The 27156-nt window shown below is 44.0% G+C and overlaps 1 protein-coding gene across 1 annotated transcript in view; it reads right to left on the bottom strand.

Moving 5' to 3' along the window:
* Nucleotides 1–6119, bottom strand: part of HSD17B4 (hydroxysteroid 17-beta dehydrogenase 4) — a 99605-nt gene extending 93486 nt beyond the window's left edge. The window contains exon 1 of the mRNA XM_005682720.3: nucleotides 5916–6119. Within this exon, the coding sequence (XP_005682777.2) occupies nucleotides 5916–5973 (58 nt within the window). The 5' untranslated portion in view covers nucleotides 5974–6119. The remainder of the gene's footprint in view (nucleotides 1–5915) is intronic.

The following is a 27156-nucleotide window of genomic DNA, read 5'->3' as shown; positions in this document are numbered from 1 at the left end:
ACTGGAAAAGGTCAGTTCTTTCCAATCCCAAAGAAAGGCAATGCCAAAGAATGCTCAAACTATGGCACAACTGCACTCATCTCACAGACTAGTAAAGTAATGCTCAAAATTTTCCAAGCCAGGCTTCAGCAATATGTGAACCATGAATTTCCAGATGTTCAAGCTGGTTTTAGAAAAGGCAGAGGAACCAGAGATCAAATTGCCAACATCCGCTGGATCATGGAAAAACAAAACAGTTCCAGAAAAACATCTATTTCTGCTTTATTGACCATGTCAAAGCCTTTGACTGTGTGGATAACAATAAACTGTGGAAAATTCTGAAAGAGATGGGAATACCAGACCACCTGACCTGCCTCTTGAAAAATTTGTATGCAAGTCAGGAAGCAACAGTTAGAACTGGACATGGAGCAACAGACTGGTTCCAAATAAGAAAAAGAATACGTCAAGGCTGTATATTGTCACCCTGCTTATTTAACTTATTTGCAGAGTACATCATGAGAATCACTGGGCTGGAAGAAGCACAAGCTGGAATCAAGATTGCTGTGAGAAATAATCAATAACCTCAGATATGCAGATGACACCACCCTTATGGCAGAAAGTGAAGAACTAAAGAGCCTCTTGATGAAATTGAAAGAGGAGAGTAGAAAAGCTAGCTTAAACCTCAACATTCAGAAAACGAAGATCATGGCATCCAGTACCATCACTTCAAGGCAAATAGATGGGAAACAGTGTCAGAGTTTATTTTGGGGGGCTCTAAAATCACTGCAGATGGTGACTGCAGCCATGAAATTAAAAGACGCTTACTCCTTGGAAGGAAAGTTATGACCGATCCAGACAGCATATTAAAAAGCAGAGACATTACTTTTGTCAACAAAAGCCCGCTTAGTCAAGGCTATGGTTTTTCCAGTAGTCATGTATGGATGTGAGAGTTGCACTATAAAGAAAGCTAAGCGCTAAAGAATTGATGCTTTTAAACTGTGGTTTAGAGAAGACTCTTGAGAGTCCCTTGAACTGCATGGAGATTCAACCAGTCCATCCTAAAGGAGATCAGTCCTGGGTGTTCATTGGAAGGACTGATATTGAAGCTGAAACTCCAGTATTTTGGCCACCTGATGTAAAGAACTGACTCATTTGAAAAGATCCTGATGCTGGGAAAGATTGAGAGCAGGAGGAGAAGGGGACAACAGAGCATGAGATGGGTGGATGGCATCACTGACTCAGTGAACATGAGTTTGGATAAACTCCGGGAGTTGGTGATGGACAGGGAGGCTTGGCGTGCTGCAGTTCATGGGGTTGCAAAGAGTCAGACACGACTGAGCAACTGAACTGAGCTGAATTTAAATTAATTCATAAATAAGTAAATAGATAACAAGAGGAGACAGCTAAATTATCAAGCTCTTCTATAAAGAACCCAAATTATAAATTTTTTCCAAAACTAAAAGATCAGCAAATAATTTACTTTAAAATTTAATCTACTCTAAATGGATGAGCAAGAACCCAGCCAATACAGTAAATCAAGCCGCTTCATATTTTATCAGATCAAGGTTGAAGCACTAGATTTAAACATGAGGTTTTCAACGAAATCAATACTCATGACCAGAATGCAAAAAATGGTAACAAAGTAGAAAATCATCAGATGAAAGGAACGGGACACATCTCTAGTAGCGATTGATCTCAGTTAATCAGAGTATTATCTCAAAACCAAGCTATACAGTTCTCTGAAAAGGTATGTGAATAATCTACTTTTATCATAATGGCCCAAGCAAACTGTACACAAATCTGTACATCAAGTTAAAAGTGAAATTCTCTCTCTTGTTTCTAACACCACCGCTAGTCCATTCACAGATTCACTGTGTCCTCCCATGTCTGTGTGTCTATGCTTATATAAACATCATTTAGATACTTTATGTGTTAGTCTGTCTCCACAAATAAACTAGAAGGTTCTTAAAGGATGAGATTTATGTCATTCTTTTGCATTTCCCGCAATGGCCAGCACAACTGTAGAGTCAAAATGCACAAAAAAATTAAATTCAAGAGCCTCTATTTTTCTCTTAATCCTCTTTCAAAGCCTGTCTTAACTTTCTCCTGCACCTAAATTCACTGTCAACCATCCTCTCTTCCCCATCTCTTCTGACCTTAACTTCTTCCACACTGTCAAAAATCAGTTGATCTTTTTGCACAGTGCTTGCTCAGTGCTCTTCCCAATGGGTTTGACTGCCCTGTCCTTCAAGTTAACAGTCTCTGAGACTAGCTTCCTGGACTATTTCACTTTCTAGGTTTACCCAAAGGAAGTCAAACAACTTCAAAGTCCCTCCTGACTTCAGAATTTCCAACTACTCACACACTTCTTACTATCTCCAGGCCTACAGTTTGCTATTTTATAACCATCTCAAATTCACAATGGCCAGACTCCCTCTCCCACTGCCCAGTTCCACCACTCTCACATTTCCATCCCCAGCAACCGCTACTACCATCTGCTAACAAATACAACTTCTTATTACACCACCCATCGTGGCAAAATTGTTTACTGGCTAGACAATTCTGACAGAGAAGGCAATGGCATCCCACTCTAGTACCCTTGCCTGGAAAATCCTATGGACAGAGACGCCTGGTAGGCCACAGTCCATGGGGTTGCTAAGAGTCGGACACGACTGAGCGACTTCACTTGCACTTTTCACTTTCATGCATCGGAGAAGGAAATAGCAACCCATCCCAGTGTTCTTGCCTGGAGAATCCCAGGGACGGGGGAGCCTGGTGGGCTGCCGTCTATGGGGTCACACAGAGTTGGACATGACTGAAGCAACTAGCAGCAGCAGCAGCAGATAATTCTGAAACTTCTTCCAAGTCACTCAATAAACTCTTCAATATTCCAAGCTAAACAACAACACCTGAATAGTGCTAAGATATTTCTTTTCATTTCAGAATACGAGTGAGTTGGAGTCAGACAAATTCCCAGACACAGGCCTGGCAAGCATTCACAGCCACCCTCCTGGGATGTTCAGCAGTGACACCGTTCTACAGATACATATCCTTAAAGGAGAACGCCAAGGCCTCAAGGGCAACAGTCTGTGTTACGGGACTGCAATCAGATCTCAGTCTTCCTTTTCTAATGACACCCAAATGTAACTCTCAACTTTCCCACATGTATTTGCTCCAGATCAGTATTCAAATTTAACGGCTAATAACTGTAACATAATCCAGGTTCTTTAAAATATGTATCAGTTTATTAACGAGAGGCGCTAAATCCACCATTGTCTAATAACAACTCAGTTCAGTTCGGTCTCTCAGTTGTGTCTGACTCTGCGACCCATGGACTCAGCACACCAGGCTTCCCTGTCCATCACCAACTCCAGGAGCTTGCTCAGACTCATGTCCACCGAGTCGGTGATTTCTCCACTCTTCTCCAGTAACATACTGGACACCTACCAACCTGGGGAATTCATCTTTCAGTGTCATATCTTTTTGCCTTTTCATACTGTTCATAGGGTTCTCAAGGCAAGAATACTGAAGTGGTTTGCCATTGCCTTCTCCAGTGGACCACGTTTCATCAAAATTCTCCACCATGACCCGTTCGTCTTGGGTGGCCCTACATGGTATGGCTCACAGTTTCACTGAATTAGACAAGGCTGTGGTCCATGTGAACAACTCATTAATACTTCATGAAATCAATTTAGTGAGTTGTAATCTGCATTTACTTAATGAAATAGAATAGAAAAGTTCAAAGTGCACTGCATATACTATGTTTCAAATACAGATTGTGTGTGTGTGTATGTGTTTGTGTGTGTATACTGGGTATTGGCATACAATGGTTATTTCATACTGTGAATCACTCACTGTCAAAAAATGGCTTAAAACATGAGTATATTACTTATTTTCAACAAAAACTAACTGTAAATAAAATGTTTTCCCCAAAAACATATGATCATTTCAGAATGAAAATAGCTATGGATATAAAATATTTGGCCACTAATTAATACTAAAAACATTTTCTAAAAGGAAGCATGAGAATCCATTTCATAAATGAAAATATGAAAATATGTATGATTTAACCCTAGTGGCTCAGAGCGTAAAGAGTCTGCCTGCAAGGCAGGAGACCCAGCTTTAATCCCTGAGTGGGGAAGATATCCCGGAGAAGGAAATGGAAACCCACTCCAGTATTCTTGCTTGGGAAATCCCATGGACAGAGTAGCCTGGCAAGCCCTGGTTCATAGGGTCCCAAAGAGTTGGACATGTCTGAGCGACTGACTTCACTTCAACTGTCAGAACTCCATTGTGACTTTTGATATATAATTTAAATTAATTCTGCATTAGGTCCATTCTTGGTATAAGACACTACCAGTGGGTAATCAAAGCCCCATAACGTCAAGTTGGGCTTTATACCAACCCTTATACCAAGTCTTATACCAAGACAAGTCTTGTACCAAAACACTACCAGTGGGTATAATCAAAGTGTATGGGCCTCTTACACTTCAGTTCACTTCAATTCAGTCACTCAGTTGTGTCAGACTCTTTGAGACCCCATGAACTGCAGCACGACAGGCTTCCCTGTCCCTCACCAACTCCTGGAGTTTACTCAAACTCATGTCCATTGAGTCGGTGATGCCATCCAACCATCTCATCCTCTGTCATCCCCTTCTCCTCCCACTTTCAATCTTTCCCAGTATCAGGGTCTTTTCCAATTAATCAGTTTGCATAAGGTGGCCAAAGTATTAGAGTTTCAGCTTCAGCATCAGTCTCCAAAGAACATTCAGGACTGATTTCCTTTAGGATTCACTGGCTGGATCACCATGCAGTCCAAGGGACTCTTAAGAGTCTTCTCCAACACCACAGTTCAAAAGCATCAATCCTTCAGCACTCAGCTTTTTTTATAGTCCAATTCTCACATCCATACATGACTACTGGAAAAACCATAGCTTTGACTGGACGGACCTTTACACTTGGAATAGTGTAAAATCTCACTGCAAAGCATCCATGTAGGTATGAGTAGTTTGTTTTAATTTTTGTCCTTTAAAAATAGGAGTTATTTCACATAACAAATCTTCACGTTGCTTCTGAAATACAGGGAGGTTGGGCCCACTTCAGAAAGACCTCGGCTCTCCAGTTCCTAATGCCCCACCCCACACTCACTTTACTCCTCTATGGCCTGCCTGAGTCCAGCAGCCGCTAGAGTTTACAACTCCATGCCAAGACTCCAGTGGACTTGACAGTACTGTGCTTGGCTTGATAAGCAAAAGGAGAACTCTTACCAGATGCCTTTTTTAAAAAGAAGGCCCTCTCAAGAGCTTAAAAGTCAGAGGAAATGGCAACTGACTTTTCAAAGACAAGGGGCTGACATCTCTACTACTGGGGGCAAGGGGTGGGGAGTGATTCCAATCACCAGATGGCTTTTCTGCCATGTTTAAAAGACTTGACAGAGGCCTAGAGAGTCTATTGACAGGAAGGGTTGCCATTTATATGCACAGATGAGCGCTGGAATGAATTTTCACCTAGTTTTGCAACCCGCAGCCCAGCCCGGCCTCTGTCCTCCCCAGATCCAAAGCCCTGAGGGACCAGGGGGCGCGGGGAGGGGGTGGGAGGAGGTGAGGAGAGCTGCACCAGGAGTTTCTGGGTCCCCACTCAAGGCTGGCCAGCCCCACCTCTCCACCCTCAGGAGATTTGGCGACCCGAGAATAGTCATTGTCCATCCTCCCACTCCCCCCGCCCCCCCGCCCCCACCCCCCGAGTCCAATCGCCGGCTCCCCAAGCCGCCTAGTCACCGCGGCCCGCAGCCCAGATGCTGGGACCGCAGCTACAGCTGCGTGCGTAACCCAGACCAAAGAGGGTAAAAGAAAAAAAAAAAAGTGGGGACGGGGGTGGGGGGGTTTCCCAGAAGGACAGTGAGCTGGACACCCGCCCTCCAGCCTTCACGTACTCACCTCCCCCGGCGCCGGTAACCAGTACCACCCTCCCGTTGAACCTCAACGTCGAGGCCATAAGTCTAGTCTGCAGCGGCACACACACACACTAGCAGAAGTAGTGCAGAGTGGAGTTTAGACTGCGAGGCAGGTAAGACTGAGGGAGTGGCGAGGGCAGGCTGGTAGCGACCTGCCAGCTTCTGAGGAGAGGGACGCCGTAGTTTTCCAAGAGCGCCTGCGCGAGATCCCTTGGAACTCTGGGAAATGTAGTCCAACATTCCTCCAGTCGCGGCCCTGCTCGGGAGACTTGACTGAAAAGGACCAGTTCTGCCGCAGGAAGTAATGGGAGCTCGTAAGATGTCAAACCACTCCAGTACTCTTGCCTGGAAAATCCCATGGACGGAGGAGCCTGGTAGGCTGCAGTCCATGGGGTCGCTAAGAGTCAGATACGACTGAGCGACTTCACTTTCACTTTTCACTTTCATGCAGTAGAGAAGGAAATGGCAACCCACTCCAGTGTTCTTGCCTGGAGAATCCCAGGGTCGGGGGAGCCTGGTGGGCTGCCTTCTATGGGGTCGCACAGAGTCGGACAAGACTGAAGCGACTTAGCAGCAGCAGCAGCAAGATCTGTTTGGTAAAATGGCTGACTCTGCTCACTTTATTTATCCTCTAATCCGTTTTGTCATTCACTCAGCAAGTGTTTCCTAGATGTAAGCGAGATTGCGGCTCCTCTCTGGTAATAGCTTTCAGAAATAGCCCCTTAGAAGTAAAGGCACACTCACCAATAGATAAACGATTTCTGGGAATCTAATCCCTGGACCTCTAGGGAAGCAAGTACAATTAACACTATTGAAATTTGGGGACAGATAATTTTTTGTTAATTGGAAGGACTAATGCTGAAGCTGAAGCTCCAATACTTTGCCCACCTGATGCAAAGAGCCAAGTCATTGGAAAAGACACTAATGCTGGGAAAGATTGAAGGTTGAAGGCAAAAGGAGAAGAGGGCAGCAGAGGATGAGATGATTAAATAGCATCATGCACTCAATGGACATGAGCTTGAGCAAACTCTTGGAGACAGTGAAGGACAGAGAAGGCTGGCATGCTGGAGTCCATGGGGTCACAAAGAGTCGGACGTGGCTCACCAACTGAACAACAATTTTTGCTGTGTGGGGTTATTCCATGGATTGTAAAATGTCTAGCAACATCCCTGACTTCTGCCCACTAGTAGCACCCCCTAAGTCACAAAACTAAAAATTGTCTCTAGATTGCCAAATGTCCTCAGTTGAGTGGGGTGAGGATAACCCCGAATGAGAGCACTAGTTTATACTAGATAAAGTAAGCTTCAGAACTAACATTTTAGGAAACATTGTTTTGCTAGGAAAATTAAACTTTAATCTTTATTTGCCAAGGTGTAAACAATGCTTTCTAAATAGTTACTAAATATTCTTCAATATTGTCCAATTATCAAGCATGAAATTTCATTTGGGGTATTTTCATGCTCCTTAACATAGCTGAATCGAACACATGAATCCTCATGTACTGTCTCATAAGCCAATATCTTAGGGAAAGAGGAATTTGAACCCTTTTAAATAATGGCTATGTCGGGTTTCTGATTAAGATGTCTCCGTTTATTCACTCTCAACACATTGTCTCTGTCCGAAACATAGTGACAATAAATAAAATATAAAAAGAGAATTATAAAGCTAGGAGCAAACATAAGATAAAAATCTTTGTATTTTCAGAGAGAAACCCAAAGGAGAGAATGTGGCTATACTCACAGATCTGTCCTCACACTGGAATCCAAATGGAGAAGCAGAAAAAGTATAGCTGGAAGGTAACTGTGATAAGAGAAATTGGAGCTTGGCTCAGTGAGAAGTCATCAGGTAGCGTCCTTCTGTTTAATACTTTTTTTTTTTAGATAGCCATTCTGAAACTCTGCCTGGGGCTCAGAGCATATATATTATAGAAAGAAACTTCTCCTGTGAATGTCAGACATTCCTTATGAGATCATTTTACTTCTTCCTAGAATTTATCCTTTGGAAAAGAGCTTCCCAGATGAAGTGTCACGAATGAGTTACAGATGTGCATGACATATTGATACCTTCAACCCTTACAGTTGCCATGGGGAACAGAATAGCTCAAAACCCTTAGCTGATCTCTGACCCATGACCATTCTTATCTAGAGTTGACCCTTGAACAACATGGGTTTGAACTGTGCTAGTACACTTATGGGTGAATTTTTTATCAACAGTAAATACAACAGTATTACAAGATCTGAGGTGTGGCACCACAGATACGAAGGACCAGCTATAAATTATATTTGGACTTTCAGCTACACAGAAGGTCAGTTCCCCTAAACCCTGTGTTGTTCAAGGGCCAACTGTACGTCAGTCAGCATACTGCAGAAATATTGCTCTGACTTGAAAATATTTGAGAGTTAAAGTATCAGTACTTTTCTTTTTTTAATTTGGCTGCACTGGGTCTTAGTTGTAGTGCATAGGATCTTTGGTCTTCATTGCAGCATTCAGGATCTTTAGTTGTGGAATACAAACTCTTAGTTATGGCATACTAATGGTTAGTTGCAGCATGTGGGATCCATTTCCCCAACCAGGGGTTGAACCCAGTCCCCCTGCATTGAGAGCACAAAGTCTTAGCCGCTGGACCACCAGGGAAGTCCCCAGTACTTGGTACAAGAGGCTACATTAGCTTGCTAGAGCTGCCATAACAAATACCACAGACTAATGGCTGAAAAAAACAGAATTTACTTTCTCACAGTTGCAGAGTTGGGAAGTTTAAGGTCAAGGTGTCAATTGGTTGAGGATGAGATGGTTGGATGGCATCACCGACTTGATGGACATGAGTTTGAGCAAGCTCTGGGAGTTGGTGATGGACAGGGAAGCCCTGGCGTGCTGCAGTCCATGGGGTTGCAGGGAGTCGGACATGACTGAGTGACTGAACTGTCAATTGGTTTGGTTTCTTCTGAAGCCTTTCCTAGTGGCTGCAGATAACTGTCTTTTCATGATGTCTTCATGTGGTCTTTTCTTACAGCAGATACTTCTGGTGTCCCTTTGTATGTCCAAATTTCTTCTTCTCACACAGTCACCAGTGACATTGGATTAAGGCCCACTCTTAGAGCCTCATTTTAACTTAATCTTCATTTTCAAGGCTCTATTGATAGGAATAGAAAGGATAGTTATACAGGCAGTACCGGATAGTTACACAGTCCCGGTAAGGGACTACAGATAGAGAAGAAAACTTAGGAAATTTGGGGAGACCACTGTAAGTTAAGGATCTCTCAAGAAATCGATTGAAATGTTGTGGAATGAAGCAGGCTTGCTTAACTATAAACTTGTAAATAAAAGCATGAGCTATGCCGCAGGCCATTAGGTGAAAGAAAAATTTCAACAGGCTTCTACTGATTTGAATAAGCACTATAATATTTGTGTGTTATTTGCTCAGTCATGTCCAACTCTGTGTTGTTCCATAGCCTGCCAGGCTCATCTATCCAGAAAATTCTCTAGGCAAAAATACTGGAGTGAGTTGCCATTCCCTTCTCCAGGGGATCTTCACTCAATTCTCCAGGAGATCTTCCCAATTCAGGGACTGAACCCTGGTCTCCTGCATTACAGGGAGATTCTTTACTGTCTGAGCCACCAGGGAACCCAAAGCACTATGACAATCCTAATTTAACTTCACGGGGTCAGACACTCTCCCGCCTGATAGGAAGGCAGGGCTTGTGAAATAAGCCTGACATCTGCTCAAGAAAAGGATTCTTTCCCCCTCCCTCACTTTACTTTGACGATAAAATTGTAGCCCACTTAATCCTCAAGCAGAGCTTCCTGGCCAGGCTGCTTGTATTGTTGTAGCCACAGTTTCTGGGAAGCAAACTCACTCAGAAGGACAATGCAGATAGTGGAGTGCAGTTTATTACACCAGCGGGCCCAAGGCAGAGTCTCCTCTTAGCCAAGGCCCCAGACCAGTTTTTGTGAAAACCTTATATACCCTAAGTGTACGTGCTCAAACCCACCTGCCCAAATTTTCTGAAACTAGTCTGAACAAAGGGAAAGAAAGATACAATCCAAGTTAACCCGTGAGTGATTCATTTGCCTTAAGCCTTGGTAGCTAACAGTGGACAATTATCAACAGGCTTGTGGTCTATTCAGTTACACAGATAATTAGGGTATTCTTTTAGGCGTCTGAGGGTCTAGGTATGAGCTCTGGGGCTCTTCCATCCTGGGGGTCTGGTTTTCCAGTTGGTATGTCGTTTCCATAGATACTGGGCATATAGCTCAAAGTCCACAGTCTGGCCCAAGATGAAGTCCTGCTTTCAAGATGGAGCCTGTTCTGTCTGTTTCCTCCTTCATTTCCCTTTCTTGATGCTCTTATCTCATAGTATGAGCATCACTCATAGGGATATATTGCACCCTAGCTCTCCGACCACCAATTTGGGAGAACGACACCAACCTTTGGGTTACAAAGTTCATCAGTTCAGTTCAATCGCTCAGTCATGTCTGACTCTTTGCGATCCCATGAATTGCAGCACGCCAGGCCTCCCTGTCCATCACCAACTCCCAGAGTTCACCCAGACTCGCGTCCATCGAGTCAGTGATGCCATCCAGCCATCTCATCCTCTGTCGTCCCCTTCTCCTCCTGCCCCCAATCCCTCCCAGCATCAAAGTCTTTTCCAATGAGTCAACTCTTCGCATGAGGTGGCCAGAATACTGGAGTTTCAGCTTTAGCATCATTCCTTCCAAAGAAATCCCAGGGCTGATCTCCTTCAGAATGGACTTGTTCGATCTCCTTGCAGTCCAAGGGACTCTCAAGAGTCTTCTCCAACACCACAGTTCAAAAGCATCAATTCTTCGGCGCTCAGCCTTCTTCACAGTCCAACTCTTACATCCATACATAAAACATTGTAAAATGCATGGTCCACAAAGCAGAACTATCAAGGCAATTCTAACAAGGGTAAATACAGTTTTCCACCAATCACCTTCACCCAGGATAGGACCGAAGTCCAGAAAGGAATCTATTCATTTGATATTGCTTTTACCTGGTTTTTCATGTCATCTAAAGCAGCTGATACATTGCCACAACATTCAACTTTAATTATAGCACAGGTCCCTCCTTGAGCAGCTGTGAGCATGTCCAAAGCCATTCTATTTTGAATTACTGCTTTTCTCATTTGGATTTGTTCTTCATTTAAGGCTTGGATGGCTTTAGCGCCATCTAGGAGGGCCTGTTTTGTGAAATTAGTCGAGGCCTCTACTTTAATCATAATATCTGTTGTCCCTATAGAAGGTACAAATCAGGCAGCAATATACTCATACCATTGAAACACAGACCTTGTCCACCTAGCATGTAAATGAGGTAGATTTACCAGGGCTTGTTGTAGGTTAGGCTTTATGCTGCCATGGGCAAAAGGGAATCCCAGTGTGCAGCAGCCTACCCAGCCGATTGGTAACCAAGGCCAAAGGTTAGGCCCACAAAGCCATTGGGTTTCATTGCATGCCACCCAGGGAATTTCAGGGTTATATTTCCAATCAGAGCCTTGCCAATGGATGGACTGGTTGGGGTGGTATGTGACCTCGAATGTTCATTTACATTGTTCGGGGGCTAGGTACCCCATATATTTTAGTTCTTTTCGGTCTAATGGAGGTCACCAAACCCTACCCTTTGTTCTTTCTGTTCCCAGCATATAGCAGCAGCTGCTGCTGCTAAGTCACTTCAGTCGTGTCCGACTCTGTGTGACCCCATAGACAGCAGGAGTAATTAATTGACTATTTTCTGGGGTCATCCAAAAATATTCATCCCAGACTTGGTAGAATTATTCAACATACCTAGAGGCCTGTCCTGCCATGCCAGTCAGAGGGCTTTTTTCCTTTTTTTTTCTTTAACTATGAGGTATAGGCTTCTGTTACTCCTATGAAACTGGCGTTTACATCAAATGTAACCCCATGACCCGAGTCTATTGACTGTAGGTCTGGCTTACACCAAGAGAGCAGGGAGAGATTATGATTGACGAGAGAAAGGAAAGTCTCTTTTTGTTGTCCCAGAAAAGAGCAGGTTTAAAATCTCCTTGGTGGAGCGGTGACACCCAAGGAAGTCCATCCATCACAGACAGAGGCATAGCCCCACTTAGCCAGCCGTTGCAGGTGCTGTGGAGGTCCACGTAGGAATGTGCCCGTGAGATGGAAACATTTTCCTGAGTTGAAACGAAAGTTAAATTCAAAATCACGTTGATGAGGCCAAGCAGCAGGAGTTGATTATGCGGCATATCCTGAAGGGGCTCATCCAGGATCTTCTTTTCCTTCTTCTTAAGGATGATCTTAGTCTCTTGAGGGTCAGTGGGGTTCCTCTGTGCAGCCCACTCAGCGTTTTCTGGGTCTGCGTGGTATGTTCTCTTCACCCTCATGTGGTGGATCCAGGGAGTGACACCTGCAACTTTAACTGCCGTAGGGGTGGTTAGAACAACAGTATATGGACCCTTCCAATGTGAGGCCAAGGAGTCGTGTTGCCAGTCCATGACACAAATCCCCGGGAACCAATTCATCAATCTGTTCCCCTAGGGGGAGTGGCACCCTTTCTTGTACAAACTTAGTTGCCTGATTTATTACCTTACCCAGTTGTTCCATCTCCCCTTACCTGAGGCAAATTTGTTGACACCTGTTTTATTATGGGAGGGGGCCTCCCATACACAATTTTGTATGGAGAATAGCCATGGGACCATGGGGTCATCCTGAGTGTGAACAGAGCCGTCAGAAACAAGTCCACCCTGGAGCAGTCGGTCTCTATGATCCACTTGGAGAATGTCTCTTTAAGTGTCCAGTTGGGTCCTTGCACCATCCCAGAACTCTGGGGCCTATATGCTGTATATAATTTCCACTTGATGTTTAATGTTTTGCTTACTTGTTGTACTAAATCAGCTACAAAAGCCGGGCCATTGTCTGATCCAATGCTGGTAGGAAATCCAGTTCTGGGAACTATCTCCCTAAACAGGCACCAGGCTACTTTTGGTGCTTTTTCAGTCCGGGTAGGAAAAGCTTCTACCCATCCGGAGAAAGTACCTACCATGACCAGCAGGTAAGGGTAGTGTCGGTGAGGTTTCATTTCAGTGAAATGCACTTCCAGGTGTTCAGTGGGCAGCGTGCCTTTTAGCTGAATCCCCGAAGGTTTCTGTCTGTGCTGAGAGGCAGCATTGACCTGTGAACAGGCAGTGCAATTCTGAGATTTTGTCCTGTGTAGGGAAGAGAGGTGGGGAACCAAGAAATATTTTCGAATTAGCTCTTCCAGTTTATCATGGCCTAGGTGGATCGCTTAGTGTGTTTGGCTTACCAGAGTGGGTGCCAGATCCTCTGGCATCAATAATTTGCCACTTGGCAATTCCCACTATCCCTTTTCAGTCTTGATGGCCCCTTCCTCTTTGCCTGGTTGGTTTTGGGCTTCAGTGTATTTTGGAGAGTCCAGCATTAGCTCAGGCAGCTCCGCCAATACAAGAGCTTTTTAGGGGCTTGACTTGTTACCCTCAAGCCCTCGGCTGCTTGTTTAGTGGTCTTATCTGCCAGTCTGTTTTGCCAAGCCCAGGGGGTATCCTCTTTTTGATGTCCTCGGCAATGTATGACTGCAACCCTTTCTGGTTCCCAGGCAGCAATTAATAGGGTCAGAATTTCTTCCTTACTTTTAATATCTTTTCCACTAGCTGTCAAAAGGCCTCTCTCCTTATACAGAGCCCTGTGTACATGTAGTGTGGCAAAAGCATGCCTGGAGTCTGTGTAAATGTTTGTCTTCTTACCTTTTGACCACTGGAGGGCCCGGATTAGAGCAAATAGTTCGGCCCGTTGAGCGGACCAGTGTGATGGCAGAGAGCTAGCCTCAAGGATGGTTTCTTCCGTGACTGCTGCATATCCCGACAGTCGTTGTCCTTGTTTCACCAGGCTGGTGCCTTTGGTGTACAGGACCAAATCTGGGTCGGGATTGGCTGGTCTCTCAAGTCAGGTCTACTGGCATATTTCCTTGCAATCATATGAGGGCCCACCTTCACAAAGAGATTCAGGGCCAGATTCAGGGCCTGACAAGGTTCAATACTAACGTGGGGGTTTTCACATAACAGTCCCTCATATTGAGTAATCCAGATGTCGACAGCCATTTATGGGGTTCCCTTGGCAGGAGTGTTGACCTCATGCGGGACTCTCATGATCAAATCTTGGCCCAAAGTCAGCTTGGTTGCCTCCTGAACCAGTAAGGCAACTGCAGCAACTGCCTATAAGCATACCAGCCACCCAGTAGCAACATTGTCCAGCTGTTTTGGGAGATAAGCCACGGGTCTGTCCCATGCCCCCTTAATCTGGGGTAATACTCCCATAGCCACCTTGTCCTTTTCAGTCATGTAGAATAAACAGCTTAGCAAGGCCTGGCAGGCCCAAGGCGAGCGCTGACGTAATTGTACTAGGTTTGAGTTCTATTACCAGTGGGACTTGTTTTGCAAAATTTGGGGGGTGGGGGAGGAGGGGTTTCTTCTGCCCAGATCTCAGGGAATTGTTGAGTTAACTCTGTCTCAACTGTTTAGCCCATCCAGTTTCCCTTCCGAGAGATTGTGCAACCTCTATTCATACTGAGAGGTTACCGAGAGGAAGAGTAAATAGGTGGTTGAGCCCACTCAAAGAGTGGGTCTTTTGTGGTGGGGAAAGGTCACTTGTGCCCCCAATTTAGACAGCAAGTCTCTTCCCAACAAAGGTACTGGGCATTCAGGATGTATAAAAATTCATGAGTCACTTGGTGTCCCCCCATCTGACATTTTCGGGGTAGGCTTGAGACGCAAAGGGGCCTTTGTCACCATCTGAGACCCAGCAGCCTCTGTATCTATTGGTGTGTAAAGTCCACAGGCCTTGCACAGTCTTTCGTAGAACTCAGAGGGTGATTCGCTTTCCCTTTGAATCACTGCAGAGGGTTTTGGCCTACTTATAGGTTTTTGGGCCCCCCTCTTGGGACCTTGTAAAATAGCCACCTGATATCTCTCCAGGTGGCCCCTCCCTTCCTCTGTGTTACAGTCCCAGTTGGGCCTCTCATCGAGGGTGGCTAGTTCTGCCCACTGCTGCAGGTTTGCAGTACCCCCAGGTGCCATTTATCTTAACCATTTTCTGGCCTCAGGATCCTGTGTCTTTCCTCAGTGCTGAAAAGGGAGACTGGTAGTTGGATTATGTCATCCCATGTAGGGCGGTGGGTTTGAAAAATAGTCTCCATTAGCCTAATTAGGGCTTGTGGCTCCCCCGAGTGTGGTGGAGTGTGTCTCTGCCAGTTTAATATATCTGTAGAGGAAAATGGCTGGTAATAATAAGCTACAGGGGGCTGATGGTAGTGCCCACATGCGTCCTGAACGGAGGCTGTTGTAGATCTCTGAGGGGCATCTGCAGTGGGGTTCTTTTATGCTGTTCCTTGGCAGAGCACAGCCTCTATCTAATTCCTATGTTTTCTTCCCCCTTCCTGTCAGTACTCACCAGGAGAATGGATACAATCTAGGAGATCTAGCTGAGGTGGAATCCTGGGGGCGTTGACCAGAGGTCTCCATCGCTGGGATTGGAGCCTGCTGAAACAGCGGCTCTACGATCTCCGGGAGTGCTTCCAGAGGATCAGTGGCTCCTGCAGGACTTCACCTGGCCCTGCATTGGGCATTAAGGCGGCCTCCGGTCCTTGTGGAGCACTTGGAGGCGGGCGCATCATTATCCAGTATTGGGGAGGGGTCAGGTCATCCCTGTCCAAATCCTGCGGAATTTCCTTTTTTATCATCAGTCAATCTTTGTGCCATTAATATTTTTCCCTTTCCCTTCTGGATACAGAACCTTGTCCAGGTAGGAGGGTCTTGAGCTAACCCTAGCCATAAGTCAATATATGGATATTGATCCGGGTGTCCTGGCTCTCTTGTGACTACTGTATAGACTGCTTCCACTATTTTTAAGTTCATGGTGTTCTCTGGTGGCCATCCTACTCCCAGAGGGGGCCATTCGGCCTCACAGAGTATGTGGAGGCGGTTAGCATCATCTTTACCCATAGTCTCCTCCATCCCTTCTTTAAATTTTTAATCATGCACTCCAATACAGTTGCCTTAGATTCACTTCCCCTCATCTTGCTTACCTTCTTGGATCTTCTACTTTTCCTTTTCTTTCTGCCTACGAAGTTCTCAGTACCCTATGTACTTCTGATATTTCCAATCAATGACACTTAAATTGCCATTCCACCTCCTTCCTAATTGGGGTGAGAAGAGCCTTACCTGCCAGATCCCAGAGGGAGAAGGGGGATCGGCATGTCTTCACCTGCCGGTCAGCACGGCCAAACCAGAACAGCACGTGATCCAAGACTGTTTCTCCCTTAACTTTTAAAGTCCGTTCCGCCTTGGTGGCCTTGATCAGGTGTGGATGAAAACACAGATGGGTTAAATATCCCACATCCCAGGCGGCATCCAGAAAAGCCAGGTCGTACTCATCTGTGTGTCCCCTCCTTCTAGCCTGCCAGTTCCGAGGGGACCAAGAATTTCACAGCAGATGGGACACCTGCAGAATACGAGCGCACAAAGACCAAGTTTCTTCTCCTAAGAATCCCCTGGTGACTGCTTGATAATAATTTTCCCCAAGATGGCGTGGACACCACCTCCTAAATGACATTCACAAATTTCCTTCCTAAGCCCTAACACACTCGTCAACCTGTGTACGAAGCAATCACCACCATCTGCCTATTCCAGGCTCCTGTGGGTCCATGCCCCTTCTAGTCCCTCCCAGGGTGGTGATCAGGCCCCTCTTCCACCCTGCCGGGTGGGTTCCTCCTCACCTGAGCACTCAGTTCCCCTGCTGCCGTCCACCACCTGCTAACGTGAAAGGTCTGGGCATTGAGAAGCAGAATGCTTCCAGAAGGGTGAGGTGCCTTCCCCCTTCTAGAAGATTCGAGCTGCAAGGCCTTGGAGTAGTCCCAAACAGGACTTGTCTCCTCAAAGTGAGGAGTTTCCTGGCCAATGTACCAAATGTTGTAGCCATGTATTCTGGGAAGCAAACTCACTCAGAAGGACAATGCAGATAGTGGAGTGCAGTTTATTACACCAGCAGGCCCAAGGCAGAGTCTCCTCTTAGCCAAGGACCCTGACCAGTTTTTGTGAAAACCTTATATACCCTAAGTGTACGTGCTCAAACCCACCTCCCTAAATTTTCTGAAACTAGTCTGAATAAAGGAAAAGATCGATACAATCCAAGTTAACCCTTGATTCACATGCCTTAAGCCTAGGTAGTTAACAGTGGGCAATTATCAATAGGCCTATGGTCATACCCCAATAAGCATAATAGAATTTATTTTTCTATTTGGTTACACAGATAATTAGGGTATTCTTTTAGGTGTCTGAGGGTCTAGGTATGAGCCCTGGGGCTCTTCCATCCTGGGGATCTGGTTTTCCAGTTGGTATGTCATTTCCATAGATAGTAAGCATATAACTCAAAGTCCACAGTCTGGTCCAAGATGGAGTCCTGCTTTCAAGATGGAGCCTGTTCTGTCTGTTTCCTCCTTCATTATCTTTTACACGCATCTTTTATTAATAGATCCATTTCTTGCCTATTACTTTGTGTCTTGCTGAATTACTTCTGTGCTGAGACTCAAAAACCTGAGCCTCTGTAAATCCAGATATCAGGTGAGTGATTCTAGTTAAAAGATCGTGGATTCAAGTCCCAAGAAGGGTTTTGACTGGGTTCGAGTTCCATGTGGATTAGAGTCCCAAACTGCGTTTCAGCCAGGTTGGAGTCCAGGTCACATGGGCTAGAGTCCCATGCAGCATTTTGGTTGGGTTTGAGTCCTGGTGCATGGGTTCAAGTCCCAATCTGAGGTTAACAGTTTCACTATCACTAAATATACCCACATTCTTTGGTACTAGGGGATAGGATTTCAACCAAAGAATTTTGAGGGAACACAGTTCACTACTGACGGGGTTTACTGTTGATAAACTCTTACTTGAAAAAATATTCATTTCAGCCTCAGTAGCAAGTGATAATTTAATTGGATATAATACTGTTGATCATGCACCATGATCAAGTGGGATTTATTCCAGGGATGCAAGGATTTTTTAATATCCTCAAACAGGGAAGTGCAAATTCTAACTCCTTGTTGGATCTATTTCTTTAACTTTTACTTTTCACTGCTTTTGTTATTATAATCACTATCTATAGCTATCCCACTTCAACTTGCTCAATCATGTCTGACTCCTTCCGACCCCATGGACTATACAGTCCATGGAATTCTCCAGGCCAGAATACTGGAGTGGGTAGCCTTTCCCTTCTCCAGGGGATCTTCCCAATCCAGGGATCAAACCCAGGTCGCCTGTATTGTGGGTGGGTTCTTTACCAGCTGAGCCACAAAGGAAGCTATAGATAAGGGCTTGCCATAGGAAATCCTACCCCTCTGGGCTTTGTTCAACTCAGAGAGAGACAATCTGACCCTGCCCACCTGAAAAGAAGAAATTAACATATCCCCTCCCCACGGATGGCCATTCCAGGAGATATTTGCAAGACTTATGACCTTTTTACTTTATTTCCTTACCTCCTCTCCCTCTTTCTTCTATATAAGAATCTGGCATCCAGACCCCGATAAGATGATTTTGAGATATTAGTCTGCCATCTTCTTAGTCTTCTGGCTTTCTGAATAAAGTTGTATTTCTTGCCACAACACCTCATCTCCAATTTATTAACCTGTAGTGTGGCAAACAAAGTGAACTCGGGCTCGGTAACAAATTCAATGTGATAGACCATGTTAACAAACTGGAGAATAAAAACCATATGATCATCTCAATGGATGCAGAAAAACCTTTTAATAAAATTCAACATCCATTTATGATTAAAAAAAATAATTCAGAATGGGAGAAAAAGTGACTTTACCTCAACATAATAAAGGCCATATATGACAAATCCATAGCTAACACCATATTCAACAGTGAAAAGCTGAAAGCATTTCCACTAAGATCAGGAAAAGACAAGAATGACCATTCTTACCACTTTTATACAACATAGTTTTGGGAATCTTAGCCACAGCAATCAAAGAAGAAAAAGGAATTTTAAAAATTGGAAGAGGTAAAACTGTCACTGTTTGCAGATGGAATGATTTTATACATAGAACATCCTAAAGACTTCCAGAAAATTACTAGAGCTCATCAATGAACTTGATAAAGCTGCTGGATACAAAACTAATATACGGACAACTAACAACTGTCAGGAAGCATTTAACAGGAGGCTTCCTGCGCACTGTTTTGTATCTGTCAGGAATCCTCTGTTCCTTATTAATTCCTGAATATTCAGAAATTAAGAGGAGAGGCAAGCCTCTCCTGAGGCTGAGGAATCCAGGCATTTCCTTCGTTAGTTTTTCAGTACGGTGATAAGTACCCTCTTTCTTCTTATGAACCATACAGTAAAAGTGATTGTTTACAATTCTCTCTCTTTAGTATGGATCGCCTTATGTTTTGTAAGTTTGGAATTTTAATCTTTATTTTTGCTGAGAATAACTACCTTCTAAGATTATACAGTGGAAGTGAAAAATAGATTTAAGGGCCTAGATCTGATAGATAGAGTGCCTGATGAACTATGGAATGAGGTTCATGACATTGTACAGGAGAGAGGGATCAAGACCATCCCCATGGAAAAGAAATGCAAAAAAGCAAAATGGCTGTCTGAGGAGGCCTTACAAATAGCTGTGAAAAGAAGAGAGGCAAAAAGCAAAGGAGAAAAGGAAAGATATAACCATCTGAATGCAGAGTTCCAGAGAATAGTAAGAAGAGATAAGAAAGCCTTCTTCAGCGATCAGTGCAAAAAAATAGAGGAAAAAAACAGAATGGGAAAGACTAGAGATCTCTTCAAGAAAATGAGAGATACCAAGGGAACATTTCATGCGAAGATGGGCTCGATAAAGGACAGAAATGATATGGACCTAACAGAAGCAGAAGATATTAAGAAGAGGTGGCAAGAATACACAGAAGAACTGTACAAAAAAGATCTTCATGACCCAGATAATCATGATGGTGTGATCACTAATCTAGAGCCAGATATCCTGGAATGTCAAAGCTAGTGGAGGTGATGGAATTCCAGTTGAGCTGTTTCAAATCCTGAAAGATGATGCTGTAAAAGTGCTGCGCTCAATATGCCAGCAAATTTGGAAAACTCAGCAGTGGCCACAGGACTGGAAAAGGTCAGTTTTCATTCCAATTCCAAAGAAAGGCAATGCCAAAGAATGCTCAAACTACCGCACAATTGCACTCATCTCTGCTGCTAAGTCACTTCAGTCGTGTCCGACTCTGTGCGACCCCATAGACAGCAGCCCACCGGGCTCCCCCATCCCTGGGATTCTCCAGGCAAGAATACTGGAGTAGGTTGCCATTTCCTTCTCCAATGCATGAAAGTGAAAAGTGAAAGTGAAATCGCTACGTCATGTCCGACTCTTAGCAACCCCATGGATTGCAGCCTACCAGGCTCCTCCATCCATGGGATTTTCCAGGTGAGAGTACTGGAGTGGGGTGCCATTGCCCATGCTAGTAAAGTAATGCTCAAAATTCTCCAAGCCAGGCTTCAGCAATATGTGAACTGTGAACTTCCTGATGTTCAGCTGGTTTTAGAAAAGGCAGAGGAACCAGAGATCAAATTGCCAACATCCGCTGGATCATGGAAAAAGCAAGAGAGTTCCAGAAAAACATCTATTTCTGCATTATTGACTATGCCAAAGCCTTTGACTGTGTGCATCACAATAAACTGTGGAAAATTCTGAAAGAGTTGGGAATACCAGACCACCTAACCTGCCTCTTGAGAAATCTGTGTGAAGGCCAGGAAGCAGCAATTAGAACTGGACATGGAACAACAGACTGGTTCCAAACAGGAAAATAGTACGTCAAGGCTAAATATTGTCACCCTGCTTATTTAACTTATTTGCAGAGTACATCATGAGAAATGCTGGGCTGGAAGAAACACAAGCTGGGATCAAAATTGCTGGGAGAAATATCAATAACCTCAGATATGCAGATGACACCACCCTTATGGCAGAAGGTGAAGAGGAGCTAAAAAGCCTCTTGATGAAAGTGAAAGAGGAGAGTGAAAAAGTTGGCTTAAAGCTCAACCTTCAGAAAACTAAGATCATGGCATCTGGTCCCATCACTTCATGGGAAATAGATGGGGAAACAGTGGAAACAGTGTCAGACTTTCTTTTTTTGGGCTCCAAAATCACTGCAGATGGTGACTGCAGCCATGAAATTAAAAGACGCTTACTCCTTGGAAGAAAAGTTATGACCAACCTAGATAGTATGTTCAAAAGCAGAGACATTACTTTGCCGACTAAGGTCCATCTAGTCAAGGCTATGGTTTTTCCAGTTGTCATGTATGGATGTGAGAGTTGGACTGTGAAGAAAGCTGAGCGCTGAAGAATTGATGCTTTCAAACTGTGGTGTTGGAGAGGACTCTTGAGAGTCCCTGGGACTGCAAGGAGATCCAACCAGTCCATTCTAAAGGAGATCAGCCCTGGGATTTCTTTGGAGGGAATGATGCTGAAGCTGAAACTCCAGTACTTTGGCCACCTCATGCGAAGAGTTGACTCATTGCAAAAGACTCTGATGCTGGGAGGGATTGGGGGCAGGAGAAGGGGACAACAGAGGATGAGATGGCTGGATGGCATCACTGACTCGATGGACGTGACTCTGAGTGAACTCCGGGAGTTGGTGATGGACAGGGAGGCCTGGCGTGCTGCGATTCATAGGGTCGCAAAGAGTTGGATATGACTGAGCGACTGAACTGAACTGAAGATAGTATATATGCCCACACTATGTTGATTAAAACACCTTTGCTCCATCAGAGCTTTGGTCCCTGTGTCTTTCTCCTTTCTCTCTCTCTCTATCTCTCTATTTCTGGCTGATTTCCTGGAATGCAAAAGCCGGCTGCATAACCCAGGAAATATTAGCCTCTCTCCTTCTTTCACTTTCTCATCATTGACTCTGGACCACCAGGTTCCGGTCCATTAAAGGACCTCAACAAACACCAAAGTATCAGAAAGAGAAATTAAGGAAACAGTCTCATTTACCATTACATCAAAAAGAAATAATAAATAGGAATAAACCTAAGGAAACAAAAGACCTATATTCAAAAAAACTGTAAGATGCCGATAAAAGAAACTGAAGATCACACAAACAGATAGAAAGATATACCCTGGTTTTTTATTTGAAAGATTCAATATTGTTAAAATGACCATACTGTTAGGGGAAGCACACTGATTGAAACTGCCCACCCTGGCCAGGTACCATAGTAACCATTTGTATGAGTTGTTTTATGACAGGAGATCCTGATAAGGAATACGGAACTAACAAGCCACCATCAACCAGAAGAGTTTGGGAAAGGTCTAAAGGAGATACTGAGTGTCGGTCCACTTCCCAGAATCCCTCTTGCTACCATTCATCTTGGCTGAGCGATGCATGCACCACCAGGAAAGACTCTGAATTAGAATGATTGGTCAAAGACCTCCTGGAAACTAATCCCATCACCATAAAACCCAACATTGTGAGCCACGCTGCAGAGCAGTTCTCCTGGGTTCCCTTACCCTATTGCTCTCCACCCTGGTGCCCTTTCCCAATAAAGTCTCTTGCTTTGTCAGCCCATGTGTCTCCTCGGACAGTTCATTTCTGATGTTAGACAAGAGCCCAGTTTTGGGCCCTGGAAAGGGTCCGCCTTCCTGCAACAATACTACCCAAGGCAGTCTACAGATTCAGTGCAATCCCTATCAAACTATCAATGGCATATTTTCACAGAACTGGAACAAAAAAAAATTTTTTTTAACTTGTATGAAGACACAAAAGAATAGCCGAAACAATCCTGAGAAAGAATGGAGCTTGAGGAATCATGGTCCTCAACTTTAGATGATACTACAAAGCTACAGCAATCAAAACAATATAATGCTGGCATATAAACAGACATATAGATTAATAGATCAGGATAGAAAGCTCTGAGATGAACTCATGCACTATGGTCAATTAATTTATGATGAATAAGGCAATAATACACAATGGAGAAAAGATAGTCTCTTTGGTAAGTGGTTCTGGGAAAACTGGACAGCTACATGTAAAAAAATGAAATTGGAACATTGTCTAACACCATATGCAAGAATAAACTAAAAATGGATCAAAGAACCAAATGAAAGATTGGATACTATAAACGCCTAGAGGAAAACGTAGGCAGAACAATTTTTGACATAAGTTGCAGTAATGCTTCTTTTGGATTTGTCTCCTATAGTAATATTTAAAAACAAAAACAAAAATAAACAAATGAAACCTAATTAAACTTAAAAGTTGTTTTACAACAAAGGAAATCATAAACAAAATGAAAAGACAATCTACTGACTTGGAGAAAATATTTTCAAAGGATGCTACTAACAAAGAATTCATTTGCAAAATATATAAGCAGTTCAATATTTAAAAAAAGAAAAACAGGAAAAAGACTCAATAAATATTTCTCCAAACAGACACACAGATAGCCAACAGGCTCATGGAAAGATGCTTAATATTGCTAATTACCTTAAGTCCCCTACAGCTGAATGATTTCCATTCTGATTACATGTTTGTAAGTCCAATTTGTTCATAAGTCCAACAAAGTTAGCCTAGGTACCCAACTAACACTTTACTGGGTACACCGATATAAACAGATTTATAATACTTTTCACACAAATAGTACATTTAAAAAAAAAAACAAACATTTTAAATCTGACAGTACAGTAATCTTGGGCTCCCCAGGAAGCTCTTTGGCAAAGAATCCACTTGCCAAGCAGGAGCTGTGGGTTCACTCCCTGGTTCAGGAAGACCCCCTGGAGAAGGAAATGGCAATCCACTCCTGTATTCTTGCCTGGAAAATCCCATGGACAGAGGAGCCTGGCAGGCTACAGTCCATGGGGTCACAAAAGAGTCGGACATGACTTAGTGTCTAAACAACAACAACAATAATCTTACAGACACATGTGGTATATATATCCAATGGAATAGTACTCAGCCATAAAAAATATGATATCACATATGTGAAATCTATAATGTGACACAAATGAGGCTATCTATGAAACAGAAACAGACTCACAGAAATAGAGAACAGACTTGTTGTTGCAAAGAGGGTGGGGGCTGGGGGAGGGATGAATTGGGAGTTTGGGGTTAGTAGATGTAAAATATTATATAATCAATAGAATGGATAAACAACAAGGATACTATATGGCATTGAGAACTACTTAGAGTACTATATAGACAACAGAAGTACTAGCTGGATTGGGGTAGGGGGTAAGGGCATGAAAGTGAGCAGAGTCAGAACACATTTGGGTGTTTGAATTTTGTGCTTAAAATATTTTAAGCAGGATTACTCCAGAAAAATGTTTACACGGTGGAAAAATCACTCTGTCTCATTATTGAGAATTGCTCGTAGGTGGACAAGGGGAACAGATAGAAATCCATTGAGAAAAATCATGGAGACCAGAAGTGATGCAGAGGAAATGTTGATGAGTGGGTAATTTGGAGATTTTTAAAAATTAACTTTTATTGGAGTATAGTTGATTTACAATGTTGTTTTAGTTTCTGCTGTATAGCAAGTGAATCAGTTATGCATATATCCACTCTTTTTTTTAGTTTCTTTTCCCAGTCATTATGGAGTATTGAGTAGAGTTCTCTCTGCTATACAGTAGGTTCTTATTAGTTATCTACTTTTGGAAACGGAATCAATAGGCCTTTGATGAATTGGACTTGAATGTATTGAGAATCCAACAGAAATCACCCCCATATTTCTAGCTGAAGAATCTGGGTTATGGTGGGCCACTCATCAGAATAAGGAATAGCGGGAGAATATCAGCTCTCGGTGGGAACATGACTCCAATTTTGGGCAAACTGCCTACAGAAAGGGAAGTGCAGCTATGACTGGAGCTGCAGAGTGGACACTGATGGCTCACACCTCTGAGAGTTTGGTCTCAACTCTTGAGCAGAACAGGAAAAGCCGCTCTGTAATTCAAGCCTACATTTCCAAGGAGCAGTCCTGTCACTGAAAGCTTGCTCCTACACCCGCCCCTTGCTCTTTGTCCACATCTGCCTTTTGACCCTTTATTTTAATACTGCTGCTCGCCAAAATGCAGTAAGGCTAGCTTTCTTGGCACTCAAAGATAAGAAAGCCCTTGTTATAGGAAAGCTCACTCCTAGGCTTTAAGCCAGGACATCACCCTGCCCAGTGCTGCCTCCAACCAGTGGGGCTGGTTTGCCTGAAAGCAGAGCTCTCTTCTCAGGGGGGTTGGGTATCAGGGGTACCCTATCCTAGCATCAGGCCAACGGCGAGCCTTTTTGCTTATTGCGCAAGGAAGTCTAGGGCATTTGGAGTGTAGACTCGGACCAGGATGCACCCTTACCGTCAGGGGTGAGCCAGTGTGACAACTCAGTGAACTGTGGTCTCCATGCTTAAGGCTATAGCCACCACAAGTGAGCAGCACCAAACCTCCTCAAACGAAATCTCACCAGGAAGCCTAGCAAGCTGAGTAGCACCTCCTTCACCAGGCTCCACCTGGTGCAAGCACCCAGATCTTCATGCTGGGTATTTGTTTCAGTCTTGTGTTGCAGTCTTTTTTGCTTAATCCAGTAACCCCGTTCTTCTGTTTAAAATAACAACAAGAAGAAGCAGCCACCTCAAAAAGAACAAAAGAAAGAAAGAAAGGCTGTGTGCATTATTCTTACTTTCAGAAATGTAAGTGCAAGACCAACCCCACTATGATCTTCAGGAGATGTGCTCAGCCTCAGGCCCGCAACAAGACTGAGAATGAAGGCTTTCTCAACCACTGCTGGGAAGCCAATACTCCATTTATCGCGCTCCCCCTGGCTTAGGCCAGTTGCAGAGTGAGGTGTATAATACAGTACCAAAGAGGGTTGCTTTATTGGTGTGCCCTATTCTAATTCTTGTTCTCAAGCCCTCATTCATTGGCTGGGATGGGGGTGAGGGGGAGCGGTTGTGAACTATACAGTCCATGGAATTCTCCAGGCCAGAATACTGGAGTGGGTAGCCTTTCCCTTCTCCAGGGGATCTTCCTAACCCAAGGATCGAACCCAGGCCTCCCACACTGCAGGCAGATTCTTTACCAGCTGAGCCACCAGGGAAGCCCGTGCAAAAGAAGGGACTTAAATTTACCAATTGAAGTTAACAGTCTATTTGGGGTCAATGCAATCTTTCAGGATTTCTCCCTCCTCCCTTTTCTAAACTAAAGGTCACATCATACAAGAAAGATTTGGCAGGGGCAGGAGTGGTGCTTAAAGTCCTGCTGGCCTCTGCTGCTCCCCAAAGCTACTGAGAAAGCAAGTGGCAGATAAAAGTTCCTTCAACAGAACAAAGGAGTCTCAGTGATCCTCAGCCTACCTGCACTTAGTCCCAGCTCCAGTCTATGCAGCCTCTGAATCCTGTTTACCTCAGGGCATGTGTTCAGGTATTCCTAGAATCTGCTGTGCATTATCTCTTACTCTCGAAATTATTTTAGCAACTTCTATGTGAGTCTAAAATTATTTCACCTTTTTTAAATATTCAAATAAATGTTTAAAGCAAACAAAAATGAATCTCTTCCGTGCTAGCCAGGAGCCAAGGGAAACAGGAAGAGGACCTTAAGCTCACTACTGAATAAATCAACAAGGCAATTAACCTTCTGGCATAGTCACTTCTTGATTATTCAGAGTCACTTGCACAACAGTGTCTTCTCAGAGTCAATATCTGTCTGGTGTGTCTATCCTCTTCACTCCCCCATCTCTTCAGGCCCTGGGCAGGGAAGGGTGTTGGGTACCTGAAAACCCCACACCAACCACACCCCCTATTATCTACCCTCTTAATCTTTCTCCCTTTCCCAGTGAGAATTCTACTTAGTCTTTTCTTAAGAGGAACCCAAACTCCTCCTAAATTTGTCTCTTTTCTAAGGGATTACTCTTCTAAAGGGGCTTCCCTGGTGGCTCAAATGCTAAAGAATCTGCCTGCAATGCAGAAGACCCAGTTTCTATTCTCCCCCAGAGAAGAGCATGGTAATCCACCCCAGTATTCTTGCCTGGAGAATCCCATGGACAGAGGAACCTGGCAGGCTACAGTCCATGGGGTCGCAAAGATAGGACATGAGTGAGCAACTAACACTTTCAGTCTTACAAGGGAGACATTAAGCTTTGTAACTTAGTCCTGATGGTGTGTGGAGAGCTGGAAGATCATGAAGAGATAGGGAAACAGTATTTTTCTCTCTTTTGCTGCTG

Source organism: Capra hircus, chromosome 7 (assembly GCF_001704415.2).
Source record: "Capra hircus breed San Clemente chromosome 7, ASM170441v1, whole genome shotgun sequence".
Classification (NCBI taxonomy): domain Eukaryota; kingdom Metazoa; phylum Chordata; class Mammalia; order Artiodactyla; family Bovidae; genus Capra; species Capra hircus.
This window is presented reverse-complemented; position numbering and strand designations above follow the sequence as displayed.